At 45.0% G+C, this 15,729-nt stretch overlaps 1 protein-coding gene across 1 annotated transcript; it reads left to right on the top strand.

Annotated features, from left to right (window-relative positions):
- The first annotated feature begins 804 nt into the window (after positions 1 to 804).
- Positions 805 to 4,774, top strand: LOC109904767 (prolactin-releasing peptide receptor-like). The gene is made up of 2 exons (XM_020501912.2): positions 805 to 2,094; positions 2,388 to 4,774. The coding sequence occupies exons 1-2, from the start codon at positions 1,267 to 1,269 to the stop codon at positions 2,724 to 2,726; spliced, it is 1,167 nt and encodes a 388-aa protein (XP_020357501.1). The 5' UTR covers positions 805 to 1,266; the 3' UTR covers positions 2,727 to 4,774.
- The last annotated feature ends 10,955 nt before the right edge of the window (positions 4,775 to 15,729 follow it).

The raw sequence follows: 15,729 nt of genomic DNA, 5'->3' as shown, positions 1-15,729 counted from the left end.
CTATTTTTCTCTGTATGTCCGTCTACCCATCTCTGTATGTCCGTCTACCCATCTCTGTATGTCCGTCTACCCATCTCTGTATTTCTCTGTATTTCTCTGTATTTCTTGGCTGAAGCATATTTGATAATGGCCGATCACAATCCAATTCCTCAAAGTAGGCTGTGATGATGAGGCCACTAATAATCTCATTTTCCTAATCTATTAAATAATGATAGTCGCCCACATGAACTAGAGAAAAAAAAAAACATTTTAATTGATAAAGCCATCTGATTAATCGCACACACACAACATGCGTCAGTGCAGGCGTGAAACGGTTGGGTTCTGGATGAGATGTCGAGCTCCCCTGTTTTGCAGTCAGAGGGTTTTCAGCTCTCATCAAGGCTCAGAAATGAGACTGGGAGAGCTCCATCAGGTGCATGGCAACAGCATTACAGGGGATGCACATCTGAGGCGCCGGCGCTTAGACCAAGTGAGTAAAGTGAGTGTAGCCAATAAGGTGGGCGGTCACGGTATTAAAGAGACTGGACAGGAGAGACATGACGTTTGCACAGACGCCCTCACCCCCTCCCCCCAAACAAAATGAAATTCTAGTTAGTACATACATAGAGAAAGAGAGAGGCCCAACACGGCGGCGGTGACGTTTTCTCATTGTTTCGCCCACCAAGCATTGAGTTTTTGTTTTGAGGTCAATGAGATAGTGTCGAATTCGGTGAGCAGAAAAATGAATGGCTTTTTTGCTATGTAAGGTTTATTTGATCGAATAGAAGTTTCGTAAGTTGTTACAAGTGTGCTGATATAATTAGGACACGTGACATCCTGGTATCTTTGAGAAGAAACACTTTTTAGCGGAGTGGTCTCGAGATGGCTATGCATTTTCATGGCATGAGACTAGTAGCATAGTATCTCTCCAATGAATACAAGCGTTTGACGTCAACAACCCTCATTGAATATTCAAAGAAGGATTACCATAATGCGATCTATGCACCAATCAAAGGAAGGATAGGCAGGAGCTAGACAGCCCGCCGTGCCACTTTGTGGACAACGAGAGACACGTATCTTGTCAGTACATCTATAATCTTTGGTATATATTAAGTTAGCAGCCAAGGGAGACGGGGCTGCTGAGGGTCAAGGTTATGAACTTAGATATTGGTTCAACTATATTCTTTGCTCTATCATGCTGTAAATGATAGGAACCACTGGAGGAAGCTCTAACTGCCACAATGGAGTGACTCCCTATGTTGTGCTGTAGGGGAGCAGTGTACTGAGATGGATCCCATCCTGGAGGAGGTCCTGAGTGGAGCTAACACTACTGGAGGCCCCTCCCTGAACCACAGCAACAACCCCCTGGACGTGTTCTCTGGCATGCAGCTGCTGCTGCGCTTCAAGCCCCTCTTCCTGCCCCTCTACTGCCTTCTGGTGGCCGTGGCCGGCATAGGCAACTCCATCCTGCTGGCCTGTATCCTGGCCGACAAGAAGCTCCACAATGCCACCAACTTCTTCATCGGTAACCTGGCGGCCGGCGACCTACTGATGTGCCTGACCTGTGTCCCTCTGACCGCCTCGTACGCCTTCGACAGCCGCGGCTGGGCCTTCGGACGCCCTCTCTGCCACCTGGTGCCGCTGCTGCAGGCCGCCACCGTCTTCGCCTCTGTGCTGTCCCTCACGGCCATCGCTGTGGACCGATACGTGGTGGTGGCCCACCCAGTGAGGAGGAGGATCTCTGTCGGGGGCTGTGGTGCGGTGGCTCTGGGGGTGTGGGGGTTGTCTCTGGCCCTGGCTGCCCCTCCTTCCCTCCACACGCGCTACCTAGACCTGAGGCCCCGTGGGGTGGAGCTGGTGGTGTGTGAGGAGTTCTGGCCGAGCTCTGGCCAGCTCAGGCTGCTCTACTCCTGCTGTATCCTGGTAGCCTCCTACATGATCCCTCTGCTGTCAGTCAGCGTATCCTACTGTGCCATCACAGTGCACCTGAGACGACACACGCTGCCCGGAGAGCCCTCACACTGCCAGCAGCGCTGGAGCCAGAGGAGGAGGAAAACCTTCTCTCTCCTGGTGGCCTCCGTGCTTGCCTTTGCCCTCTGCTGGCTGCCCCTGCAGGTGAGAACACACGGTTGTGCGTGCACACACACAGGCACAGGTACAATGCACTCACAATGATAGCCCACTGCACTTTCCTGATAGCCCGTTAACTTTCCTGACATTGTTGACATTTTTATATAATTAAGCAGATTTCTTTGAGAAAATATGAAGAAAGAGCATTTTAGGGGCAGTTACATCACCTAGGCTGTGCGTAATCCCAATGTAATCTCAATGTAATCCTAATGTAATCCCAATGTTATCCTAATGCATGTGACCCACTGACTGTGTGCATTCCTCCTCCCTCCCTACAGGTGCTGAACCTGCTGCTGGACCTGGACCCAGACTACCACATTGTGGGCAAGCGCTATGTCAACGTGCTGCAGGTGTGCTGCCACCTGGTGGCCATGAGCTCCGCCTGCTACAACCCCTTCATCTACGCCTCCCTGCACAGTAAGGTCTGGCTGCACCTCAAGGGCTACCTGTGCCCTTACTGCCGCCAGGAGCCCCCAGGGGGCCAGCTCCTCTCCCGCTCCACCTCCCGGAACCCGGCCACCTGCCTCAGCCTGCTCTCTGAGGTCTCTGCCCCCGCCAAGGAGACCCCGGGAGCCATCGGTCCTGAGTCCGACCCCACCAACGACAGCACCCTCTGAAAACATCAGGAACATCACGGTATGGTTTATAGGTAGGGGTCAAAGGTCATACACCACAGCAGCAGCCATTACATATATCTCATATACGCGTTAGAGACGACAACGGGTGTCCAGCCAGACACCCGCTGTAGGAGCAGGGAGGAGGGAGGAGGGGGAGAACGAGGAGAGACGGTGTGACAGGGGTTTTAGACTGATCTGTGGAGACCGTCACCCCTGTGGATAGTTCGTTCTGTTTGCCTTGGGTGTCACTACATAAGCCCTGCTGCCAAAGACGATGAGCAGGTCTCCCAGCCATTGCGAGGCAGAGAGTGTAAACACTGTCACGACCATGGGCTGGGATGCAGGTCTGGCAGCGGCAGCGGGGGAGATGACCCTTCTCTGAACTCCTCACTCTCCAAATGGATTACAAACTCAACAGAGGAGGACGGCAGGGCAAAAACAGTCTGCAAAGACAGCTCGCTCTTTTCGGTCGTTCCCTCATTCGACTATGCTTTTGCCTGATTTTTGAAATCTTTCATACTTTCTCTCCCTCTTTTTAAATCTCTCTTTCCGATTTATTTCAATGTATGTCGCTATAGTTTTATATTGATTCCTCTCTCTTTTTCTCTGCCCCCCCCCCCTTTCCCTATCTGTCTCCCCCCCTTCTCTTTCTTTTCGCCTGGGCGATATGGGACTGATTCCCCAGCCCAGTGCTAGTTACTGTAGGTGTGTTGGAGTATCTTTGAATAGGTGTTGATCCCTGCAGTTGTCCTCTGCAGTCTCAAACCCAATCAGCTCCCTGGAACGCAATTAACCCAAAGCGAAGTGTTATCTGTTCAGTTACCAACAGTGACAATATGGCTGCCATATTAACTGACTGGACAGGAACAGCACCCAGTCTGCCAAATGTACCTCACAATTGGATTAGTTCCTTATCTGTTGCTGGTTAGCCCAGCTAGAACACAAGGGACTTTTTTTAGTCTTTGTTTCGCCACTTGCTGAACCCAGAGATACTGGCTTTGAGCCTAATCAAATGGATTCATTCCCAGAGGCCCTCTCAGGTGGTGTCTGTGACTTGGGTGTTAATGCTCTGTGAAAAAGGTTAGAATGTTTTCAAAGTGAATTTCTCCTCCAAAAAAATGATGTTGCACGACGTTCCTACCGTCTGATTTCCCAGTGTGTCGTGATACACTGGGTTTCCGAGGAGGTGTGTGTTTCTAACGGGGTTGGGCAGCGGTGTCCATGCCTGTCTTAGGGTGGTGGTTGAGACCCTAGTTTCATTCTGACAGTTCATTGGAGGTGTTAGGATGGCTTAGTTAGCCGGCGTTATTGTAGCTACCGTTCACAAGGCCTCCTGAGCACGCTGTCACTGACTCACTCTAGCAAACCACCCATAGCGTCATTCCAACAAGAACACTGGGCCGGAATGACTTTAATTGTGATTGTTATGGATGTTTGTGTTCAACCCGATTTAATCCAAACTGAATGCTGCTGTTACGTGTGAGCAAAATGTGTTTTTTTCCCAATCTGCTAAATATAATGGAAAAGTCTCAGGGGTTTTGAATGAAACTCCTTCAAACAAACGGTTCATGTAGGTTGTGAGTCACACATACACACATTTGAAACAATTCCTCCTGCTATAATGCGCATGCTTGCAGTTTCACACATCCCTGTCGCACGCACACGGTTTCTGTTCCTTCTCTGAAGAGGCACCTGTTCTACCCTACCTCTTTGTTGGCATCAGGTTGGTTTCCTGTATGCTGTTCAGGGGCCCCATGCCCATAGGGGGCACAAGGGCACGTACCCCATTAGATTTTTCCTGTTGGTTTATTTTTCAGATGTTGCATGAATTACTGAATTTACATTTTTAAGCCCACATTTTAGTCATAATTATTTATTTAAAAAAATAAGATCTGACAGCTGTATTTTGCAGTGGGGGGGGCACAATGACTGGACCAGGCAAAGTGTACCCCCTTATTCTGTGGAGATGAATTTTAAAAAATGAACTAGGCAAGTCAGTTAAGAACAAATTCTTATTTACAATGACGGCCTACCCCCGGCCAAACCCGGACGACGCTGGGCCAATTGTGTGCTCCCCTATGGGACTCCCAATCACGGCCGGTTGGGATACAGCCTGGATTTGAACCAGAGTGTCTGTAGTGACGCCTCAAGCACTGAGATGCAGTGCTTTAGACTGCTGCACCACTCGGGAGCCCCTGGCAAATGGTTCCTTCCCAGGTGCATGACAGAGTATAGATAGGCAGGACGCTAGATACTGTACTCTAGTGCAGCGGTAGTCAATTCTTACCCTATGAGGTCCGGAGCCTACTGATTTTTTGTTCGACCTGATAAGTAACTGCACCCACCTGGTGTCTCAGGTCTAAATCAGTCCCCGATTAGAGGGGAACAATGACAACAAGAAGTAGAGCTGGCTTCGAGGTCCAGATTTGAGGGCTCCAGTGCGTGCAGACAGTGTCGTCAGTGGAGGAGGAGAGAGAGTGTCGTGACACACACAGCAGTTGATTTGGTTGTAATGGCCAGTGATGGCTAGGACTCGCGGGAGGTAGGTTTGGAAATGAATTCGATCAAGCCATGTAGCCTATTGTTCCTTCTTGATGAATAAATAAAGCAAAAATGTTTTGTTGTTTCTCTGTAATACTAAGCCACCTAGCAATTGTATGAAGTTGGCTTTAGCTAGCCAGCTAGATATGTTCCCAATCTCCAAACCTCTACCCAGCTATTTCAGGCTATCAATCAAGTTGGAGTAGCTTTTCTAACTAGCTTAGCTCACATTAATTTCTATATTTGACCCAGTATTTTAGCAGAGATGCAGAAAATAATATTTCGTTTCTTTAAAAAAACAACTAAAAAAACACCAGTAGGAGGTATGCTTAGATATGCAGAATAATACGTTGTTTAAATGTAATCTGTCACCTTATGATAATATGTTATTTGTGTATTAATTATGATGCCCTGATATATGCCTGTATTGATGATGTGTGTTATCATTCCATGTACTGTGTTTGGTCATTTGGATGTAATATCCTCGGCATGTTAGTGCAGTATATTGAGATGTGTGATTTACAACAGTCAGAATGACACCCTCATTAAAATGACAAATGAACAAATGAAGAGGTTTGCTTAGATAACCTACGCAGAAAAATATAAAAAAATTTAAACATAAAATTAGGCATAATGATTATGGATACATTGTAGGAAAAAGCTGTGTCAAGTGTTTGAAACATGCTAAATTCTCCCCCCCCCCCCCCCCCCCCCCCCCCCCCCCCCCCCCCCCCCCCCCCCCCCCCCCCCCCATCATCCTCCGAGAATAATTGGTGCATGACGCACGCCCCTGATCCTATTTGTTTGCAAATTAAAAAGCCTGTGAAATCAGTCTTGTGAAAAAGAAATGACTCAATTCTCTTTTCGCCTATTTCACACGTCACATTTTCACACACACACAGAGACAAACAAAGACAAACACTTAAATACACACACGCACATCCACCAATAGCGAAATGATGTAGCTATTTAAACCAGTACCAGTGACAAGTGCCACAGGAAGTGGCTCTAAACAAAGGGCAGAGCAGTTAGACGGACCAGTAATGTCATGATGTTAAATGTGTGTGCATGCTAATTGGTTTCATTTATCCTATCTGGCAGCCATGACAGTAATGGGATTAGAAAGCCTGGATATAGGCTGTCTTCCCCAATCCCAGCAGGGCTCAACACACAACAGCAGCAGTTTCAGCCCATGGCCTTATAAGTATATAGTCTATGGATGAACCCTAGAGACCGTTCACACTTTATCTCCTCTCTCTCGAGCTGGTGTTGGGGTGTGTGTGTGTGTGGCATGTAGGGAGGGAGTGAGTCACATTACCTATATAACATTGACATGCATTGCAATTAGGGCTGTCAAACGATTAAAAAAACGATGTAATCAAGTTAACTGCAGGATTTGCTGGGATTAATCGCAAATTCCAAATGTTCTCAAATTGAGGTGTAATTTCAATATTTTTTTAATACAAATAGCATTAGATGAATATTGGGCTAGTGGCCAATTCTCAAAAAGGGCTTTAGGTTTTTTGAGATACCACTAACCGAGGTAGAACAAAACACAAACATGTTTTTTTCACATCTCTAATGTCTAACATTTATGAAATGGATGGTGGGGAACAAATATTTTACTGTAAAAGTGGTTAAATTAATAAATATTGTGACACACCACCTAAACTCAAACAGTGCAGAATAATCCCTAGTTGGAAGGAGGGGTTGTGGGCCACATAAACTCATGTAACCCAATTATACAAGCTCTGATATTGCTCAAATTTGAAATACAAGTTGTCTGCCCTACACACACACATAAACCTGTAAACAAAGAGATACAATAGCCTAAAATATCAACTATGAATATTTATAATGAATGTAAGCTTTACTTTTTAGTCGCCGAGTGATAGACTACTTTCCAAGTCAAATTTGTTCAGTGCTGTATGGTCCTGCCTGACAAAAATACATGCAGTTACACGTTTTTTATGTCGTGGCTATTGTAATCTAATCGGCTCTATGGGAAACAAGTGGGCTGAGACAGTGAGTGAAAACAGTCGTCTTTTCAGTCAAAAGGTTCCTCTCGATTTTATACTGAGCAAAAATATAAACGCAACATGCAAAAAATGTCTACATTTTCCAGAGTTATAGTTCTATGGATTACACATGACTGGGAATACAGATATGCCTCTGTTGGTCACAGATACCTTTAAGAAAAGGGTAGGGGCATGGATCAAAAAACCAGTCAGTATCTGTTGTGGACACTTTTTTGCCTCATGCAGCGCGACACATCTCCTTCGCATAGAGTTGATCCGGCTGTTGATATTGGCCTGTGGAATGTTGTCCCACTCCTCTTAAAAAAATTTTTAATTTTAAATTTTTATTTCACCTTTATTTAACCAGGTAGGCTAGTTGAGAACAAGTTCTCATTTGCAACTGCGACCTGGCCAAGATAAAGCATAGCAGTGTGAACAGACAACAACACAGAGTTACACATGGAGTAAACAATTAACAAGTCAATAACACAGTAGGAGAAAAAAAAGAGAGTCTGTGAAAAAGGGCATGAGGAGGTAGGTGAATAATTACAATTTTGCAGATTAACACTGGAGTGATACATTTTTTTATTTTAACTAGGCAAGTCAGTTAAGAACAAATTCTTATTTACAATGACGGCCAAGGAACAGTGGCTTAACTGCCTGTTCAGGGGCAGAACGACAGATTTGTACCTTGTCAGCTTGCAACCTTCCGGTTACTAGTCCAACGCTCTAACCACTAGGCTACCCTGCCGCCCAAAATGATCAGATGGTCATGTACAGGTAGAGATATTGGTGTGCAAAAGAGCAGAAAAGTAAATAAATATAAACAGTATGGGGATGAGGTAGGTAAAATTGGGTGGGCTATTTACCGATAGACTATATACAGCTGCAGCGAAGTTTCTGGACATTGGTGCGAACTGGAACAGAGCATCCCCAAACGTGCTCAATTGTTGAAACGGCTGGTGAGTACGCAGGCATGGAAGAACTGGGACATTTTCAGCTTTCAGGAATTGTGTACCGATCCTTGCGATTAATCAGGCTGAAACATGAGGTGATGGCGGCGGATGAATGGCACGACAATGGGCCTCAGGATCTCGTCACGGTATCTCTGTGCATTCAAATTACCATCAATAAAATGCACTTATGTTCGTTGGCCGTAGCTTATGCCTGCCCATACCATAACCCCATTGCCACCATGGGGCACTCTGTTCACATCGTTGACATCAGCAAACCGCTGGCCCACACAACACCATATATGGTATGCGGTTTTGAGGCCGGTTGGACGTCCTGCGAAGTTCTCTAAAACAACACTTACGGTAGAGAAATGAACATTAAATTCTCTGGCAACAGCTCTGGTAGACATTCCTGCAGTCAGCATGCTGCAATTGCACGCTCCCTCAAAACTTGAGACATCTGTGGCATTGTGTTGTGTGGCAAAACTGCACATGTTAGTGTCCATTTATTGTCCACAGCACAAGGTGCACCTGTGTAATGATCATACTGTTTAATCAGCTTCTTGATATGCCACACCTGTCAGGTGGATCGATTATCTTGGCAAAAGCAGAAATGCTCACTAACAGAGATGGAAACAAATGTGTGCACAAAATTTGAGAGAAATACACTTCTTGTGTGTATGTCACATTTCTGGGATCTTTTATTTCAGCTCATGAAACATGGGACCAACACTTTACATGTTGCCTTTTTATTTTTGGTCAGTATACACTATATATACAAAAGTATGTGGACACCCCTTCAAATTAGTGGATTCAACTATTTCAGCCATACCTGTTGCAGAGATCCCAATGCTCAATGTCAAGTGTCGGCTGGAGTGGTGTAAAGCTCGCCGCCATTGGACTCTGGAGCAGTGGGAACGCGCTGTCTGGAGTGATGAATCACGCTTCACCTTCTGGCAGACCAATGGATTAATCTGGGTTTGGCAGATGACAAGAGAATGCTACCTGCCCCAATGCATAGAGCCAACTGTAACGTTTGGTTGGCCATGTTTTTCATGGTTTGGGCTAGGCCCCTTAGTTCCAGTGAAGGGTTAACCCTAACCCTGACCCCCAATGTCAATGCCATTCTTATTCTCCAAGAACTGTCCTTGATAGGTCCACTCCACCATCAGTCCCCCTCTGGCAGTTAGTAAAGACAGAAATGTCGTGTAACTAGACTGCCACACGTCAGGAGGCCATTCAACAGCCAACGGCTGTATGTGACAGCCCTTTCACAGACAACCAGACAACGAACCATTCCACTATTGCAGTATCCCCAGCGTCAGTCAGGCGGATGGGTCTCATTGGCATGCAAGCTGCGTCTGCCGAGTGCCTGCACCCAACTTTTGTGGAGAAACGAAAACTGATCACCACACAGCCCCCGAGTGCCCTGCCAGTCATACAGGAAGGATACGGCCTTTGTCTCTGTATCTTTCCCAGAATGACCAGTTAGCTGTGCAACCCGGTCAGGACACAGAACTACAAACACTAATGGCTACTTTGCATCTTCCCCCTTTTTGGACACACTCATGTCCTGGTCACCTCAAAGACTTTGAATTAACCTTTGCACACTTAGTTTCACTGGGGGGGTGGGGTGGGGGGCTGTTAGAGCTGTACATATGCGCTGCTAGAGTGGCTGACTGTTGTGGTTGCAGGTTGCTTTCCTGTGTACATTGGTTACACTGCTTCGTGCTTGTGTCGTGAGAATTGAGGAACACATAGCTTCAGCTATTCAAACACAATGTCAGGTACGGCAGTGGCACTCATAGTCCTAGGTATACCAAAAGTCGTACGAAAACCTTCCTTTAAAGACAGAATGCCGCAATGCAAAAATAAACCAGGGCAATTTATATGCAGGCGGACGTGTTTGAGTGTAATTATGTTGGCCGTACTGGATTCAGAGTTTAAAAAAAATTCACCAAAACAGTCTCTATGGGCATGAATGTTGTACACAACAAATGCCTCTCATCAGCAAAATGTATATTGACACATGATACCCCCTCCTCTCCCCTGTAACTATTCCCCAGGTCATTGCTGTAAATGAGAATGTGTTCTCAGTCAACTTACGTGGTAAAATAACGGATAAATAAAAAATAAATAAAAAATTGACCTTCAAATGGTATTATGGCAGCCATATTGGACATTGGAGAAAAACAAGCTTTACCTTTTGGGTTTTCATGGGGCATGACAGTTGAACTAAGCTCAAGAGGCATTTCTAAGTTATATTCTTCAAGAATCAAGGGTCTGTATAACATTAATTTATAAGTCCACAAATGCATGTACAGTAGCAACTACAGATTGCCTTTTTAAGTCTGTGTGTCCATTAGGGCTATGGGTTTTAGTTATTTTTTTAATCAGCACAAAATAGATTGAGCAATAAAAGCCCAACTTGTGGTCTTCTTAAATTAACTTGTTTTTGACAGTATGGAACACAATACCACAGAGGATTAAAGAAGGTAGGAACTCCCTCAAACGTTTATTCCATAGGCTGGGATCCGCACTATGCAGCTGTTATAAGAGCGCATTTTTCACTGGCTGTCTACAGGTCGCAAAAACAATGATTGGTAGGCTGCCCAAACTCGGTTATGGGGCCCCCCCTGGGTGCACATATTGGTTTTGCCCTAGCACTACACAGCTGCTTCAAATAACCAAAGCTTGATGATGAGTTGGTTATTTGAATCAGATGCATAGTCCCAAAAGGTTTATCGGTTGTAAGCAAGAATTAGGAAAATAGAGTTATGGTCAAATTTGCCAAATGGAGGGCGAGGGAGAGCTTTGTGTGTGTTTCTGTGTGTGGAGTAAAGGTGATCTAGAGTTTTTTTTGCCTATAGTTGCACATGTGACATGCTGGTAGAATTAAATTCACCTGCCACTAGGAGTGCCAACTCTAGATGAGCATTTTCTTGTTTGCTTATGGCCCGTGGAGCTCGTTGAGCTTGGTCTTAGTGCCAGCATCGGTTTGGGGTGGTAAATAGACAGCTACAACAAACATAGATTATAACCAAAAATGCCCGGGCAAAAACCTGATGTAATGTAAAATCAACGTCCATTTTTGGTTGTCAACAAAACTGTCTTTATAGCTAGAATCCTTAGTTACTACATCCATTTTTGGACTCCTACATTAATAATATACCCTGTAAGTATATAACTTATAAATGCCTCATGATTCTATCTTTAGGGCTGTATTCAATTCGTATCGCCAAAGCATTGCGGAAGATCCGTGTTAAAAAGTGACACATGCAGCGTTTACCATGAATGCCGTTTGTGCTACCATGCCTTTGACTTTAAGTGTCAATCGTGTTATTTATTGTCAATCCTGTTATAAAGTGTATCTTCAGCGATACGGATTGAATCGAGCCCTTGAAGCAGAAATCTGTGGAAGGGGAAAGAGTGCCACTGTTCACCCCAGCGCCTTTGTTATTGTGTTGTTGATGAAATGAAAAGGGGGCATCCGGCATCACGGTAAACATTTGGCCGTTTTAATCGCGCTTTGATGTCCACAGGACAAAAGAGTGTTCGATGTTTGAGGTTAAACCTCTTTGTTGTTGTTGTTGTAATATTGAAAACGGCGATGGCAGTTTCACCAACTACAGATCTCGCTTTCAGTTTACCCCGACTGCATACCTCAACCTTGTCAATGTGGGAAACGCTGCAAGTGTTCACCATAACACACAACACTCTGTGTGATCAGTAATAATGGCACATTGATTGGGACTCCAACTGTGAGAGTGGCGTGGCAGGGAATCTGTCAGTTGTCACTGGCGTGTTCATTGTAGCTGCTCCATGTCACATTTGGCAGTAATGGAAGACGTGGCATTGAGATACAATAGACGAGCTTTTAACTTGGATCTGAAGTACTTGTCTTTTGTAATTTCTGTGTTCTATTGTCTACTCCTCTAGAAGCTTAGTGCTTAGTTGTATCTCGCAGGATTGCTGTCGGGGTACAATATACTCATGTTTTAAGGGAGCTTGTCATGGATAGTACCAACACACACTCTCTAAGACCATGGTGTCCTTCAGGCACGGGGAGAGCGAAGCTTTTCCACGTTGGTCATTGAAAGCAAATGTCTTGGTGTGCTCTCTTCTTGTAGCGTCCAATACGCTTTCAGTGTTTTTACTAGGATTGCAAAAATTCAGAGTTTCCTGCTTATTTTCACCAGATTCCCGATTGCAACCCTAGTTTTTACACAGATCTGTGTGGAGTGAATGGGACAGCGTGTAGCCTTCCGAGAGCGCTGCAGAGATCCTCCGACGAACATGATCGACGGTGTGTATACACGTGTGTGTGCAAGCCATAGTTGACATGAAGAGACTTGGACAAGGGTCTTGGAAGTGTCTCCAATCATACACGGTCACACAAAACATGCGTATCAAGGAGAGTATCGTAACTGTTTGTTCCACAGAGGGCCAATCCTTTGCTATTGTTTACAAACTGCTCATTGGTCAAGTGTTTTCTATACATACAGCCATTTTATGTAGTATGATCATATACAAGCGTCAGCTGGATTAATCTCTCGTGGACAGATGAAACGGCTCAAATCTGTCTGGGCTCATGTAGAATTATGTGAAATACGAGCAGCAGTAGTTCCTGGTTTTCGTCATTGATTTTCTATAACGGTGCAGTGATTTTCAAGCCAGTGTGCGGATGATAAATGGTTTCCGCTAGAGTCCATACACAAAGTCAAAATTGTCTATATCATTTTAAAAAATCATGAAAACAAACATTTTCTTTTTTGGCCATGGTGAACACTGGTGGAATTAGCTGAAGGGATGGGTTTGGTCCTAAAGTTTCTGTTTTCCAGGGAGGAGACTTCACTTCCTTCTTTTGCAAAAAGGTCATCACAACTGTTAATGGCATTCTCCCAGAAGTAGAAGAGGACATGACAAACTCTGCAAGATAGTTTTACGTCTGGGTAACCGAGATAAGCTCTGCATCAATGGGGTGAAGTCACATATGCATTTATTTGCATAATTTTACATGTCACGTGTTCAAAACTCCATTCATCTCGGCCATTTGTGCCTGGGTGCTAGAGAGCTGCATTCATTTACTAAAAAATAACATGATATTGCTACAGTTGATACATAATTTAGCACATTGCTTTCACAAATGTTACACGTCGAAATAAGGGTTTAGGCAATCTAATATTGATCCATAATTTGATGAGAAATATCAAGGACCCTCAGACAGAGGAGATTGGTTTTCACTGAGGGGCTACATTTATAAAGATCCTAGAATGACATGTTGTGTTTGCAAACGAAACTCACTAATGGATCATACATAATTTATGAGTTGCTTCCCGGAAGCAGCTCTCACAAACAGAGCAAGCAGACAACGGAACACACCCGTGGCTTTTTAAGAAATAGGACCTAGTTTGCTACCTTGAATTAGTTCTATTTCTGCAGAATGTTCACAGTCTCCAAAACTAACACTGTCTGCATATCTTTCCTTGGCATCATGTCCAACAAAGCTCGGGCACTGAGACAGACCAATAGTGATTCAGTGAAGTAAAGAGAGGAAATTACACTGGAAATTACATTTTTTTGCTCTGTGAAAGTACCTTATCTCTAGGAGAGGGGTGTTTCCTTCTGTAAACAGGCTGTCCCCAGCCCTCATGAAACCAATTCAATATGACAGATAAATCTGTGCGTCTCATTTCAAGAGTTTAGTCCCCGTGAGCAGCTCAGAAACAGAGCAAGCATTCACATCAAAGCCTACTGTTCCCACCCGGGAAAATGCCAACCACTCAGCCTGCTACCATATCGACGGGCACCGTGGGAGCTTTATTGACGAGCCGCATGCTATAATGGGAATCATTCAACACCATTCCACACATAGTCCAACACTGTCCCTCTTTAACTTACTCCACTGTCAGAGCTGAGAAGGTCACAAAAATGATTGCCACTGAGAAGCGATAATTGAACCCTCCGTTTGGTGACAAAAGAATGTGGTGGCCCGATTGTGTTCCAAAATCAATGCAGTCTGGACTGTGTCTGGAACCCGACCGTTCCTGTCAGATTTAGTTAAAGATCTTCTTTTCTCAGCCCTTATCAGCGCTGAGCAGATAGAACAAACTTCACTTCCAATAAATTAGGACCATCTCAGCGTCATTCATGCAAACACTGTTATATTGGTTTGGAGTAAATTATTTAATGATAAACTTTCCTTCTCACCACTGGTTATTGGATTTGCCTCATGCGACCTACTGATATTAGCTTATAACGGCGTTCCTCCAAGGAATCAAGCAGGACTGAAATGACCTTGTTTGGCAGCAATACTCAAATAAACCGTTTGAAAGCAGTGGATGATATCATGTTGCTCATCAATGAGTCGTGAAACACTCAATGCTTCTGATTAGACAGGTTGATTACAAAGGCATTGCAGTATGGCGACTGGTGAGCTCTAAGTGGCTTTACGGCTAATCATCCTCAGTCAGTGCAGTCAGTGGAGGAATGTGTATTTTTGTGATGCATCAGAAAAGGAGTCGAGCAGCTGCCAGAAAGAGTGATGACGGCATTCCTCTGGGGAAAAAGGTAATTGTAAGCTCAGAGGCGGGGGGGGGGGGTTAAAAGAAGGAAGGAAGGAGAAGCAGTCAAAAAAAAAGTGTCCAAAGTCTCAGCTTCTCCGGGACCAGCAGTGGAATCTTGTTATGTTTAGTTTATCTGACAGATTGATGGATATCAGATGGTAAATGTCTCAATCTTTCCTCACACTTTCTCTACTTTTACCTTCGCTCTCATTCTGTTTCTCCGGTCTACTTTCCCTTCCCCGTCTCTGTCCTTTCCTGTCTTCCCCTATCCCCCCCCCTCTCTATTTTCTCTCTCTCTTTTCCAGTATCTCTCTATATCTCCCCCTTCCACCTAGCTCTCTTTGTCCCTCACATTTAAACACCACTCAAGTCGTCCCTACACACACACAGACGGATTATCAGAGAGAGAGACAACCATGTGTGGTGACTCGCAACGCAAGCTCAGAAGAAAACGCCCATCTCTCTCTCTGTAACTGCAGCAACATAGCCGTTTTAATTATTGGCGTGTGGGGCCATCTGTGTTACCGGCTCGAGATTACGGACTGCGTGTCCGTTTTAATTGCGGCTCCGTTTGCTGTATTTTGTAGTATGTTAGCTGTCAGTGAGGCGGATTGAAGCCGTGCTCTCCGTGAGCCACTGCGTCTCCAGAGTTTTTCGGTTCAGCTTTCCTCATCAGCGCCAGAGCGCTCTTATCCAGACCGTAAGGACCATAGGGACCACCACTAGGATGGGAACCATGAGCCCTACAAATACCCTACCCTAGCACCAACCTGGGGACAGAGGGACAATGTCCCATCCCCACCACACTCCTTCGTTAAAGCGGTGGCCTACAGTGATCTCTCATGTTCAGAACATGAGTTAAAAAAAGATGTACTGACTCAGTTGATGAGGAAGTTAATTATTTTCCAGTACTGTATGTTTGTTC

Source organism: Oncorhynchus kisutch, unplaced genomic scaffold, assembly GCF_002021735.2.
Source record: "Oncorhynchus kisutch isolate 150728-3 unplaced genomic scaffold, Okis_V2 scaffold1493, whole genome shotgun sequence".
NCBI lineage: Eukaryota > Metazoa > Chordata > Actinopteri > Salmoniformes > Salmonidae > Oncorhynchus > Oncorhynchus kisutch.
This window is presented reverse-complemented; position numbering and strand designations above follow the sequence as displayed.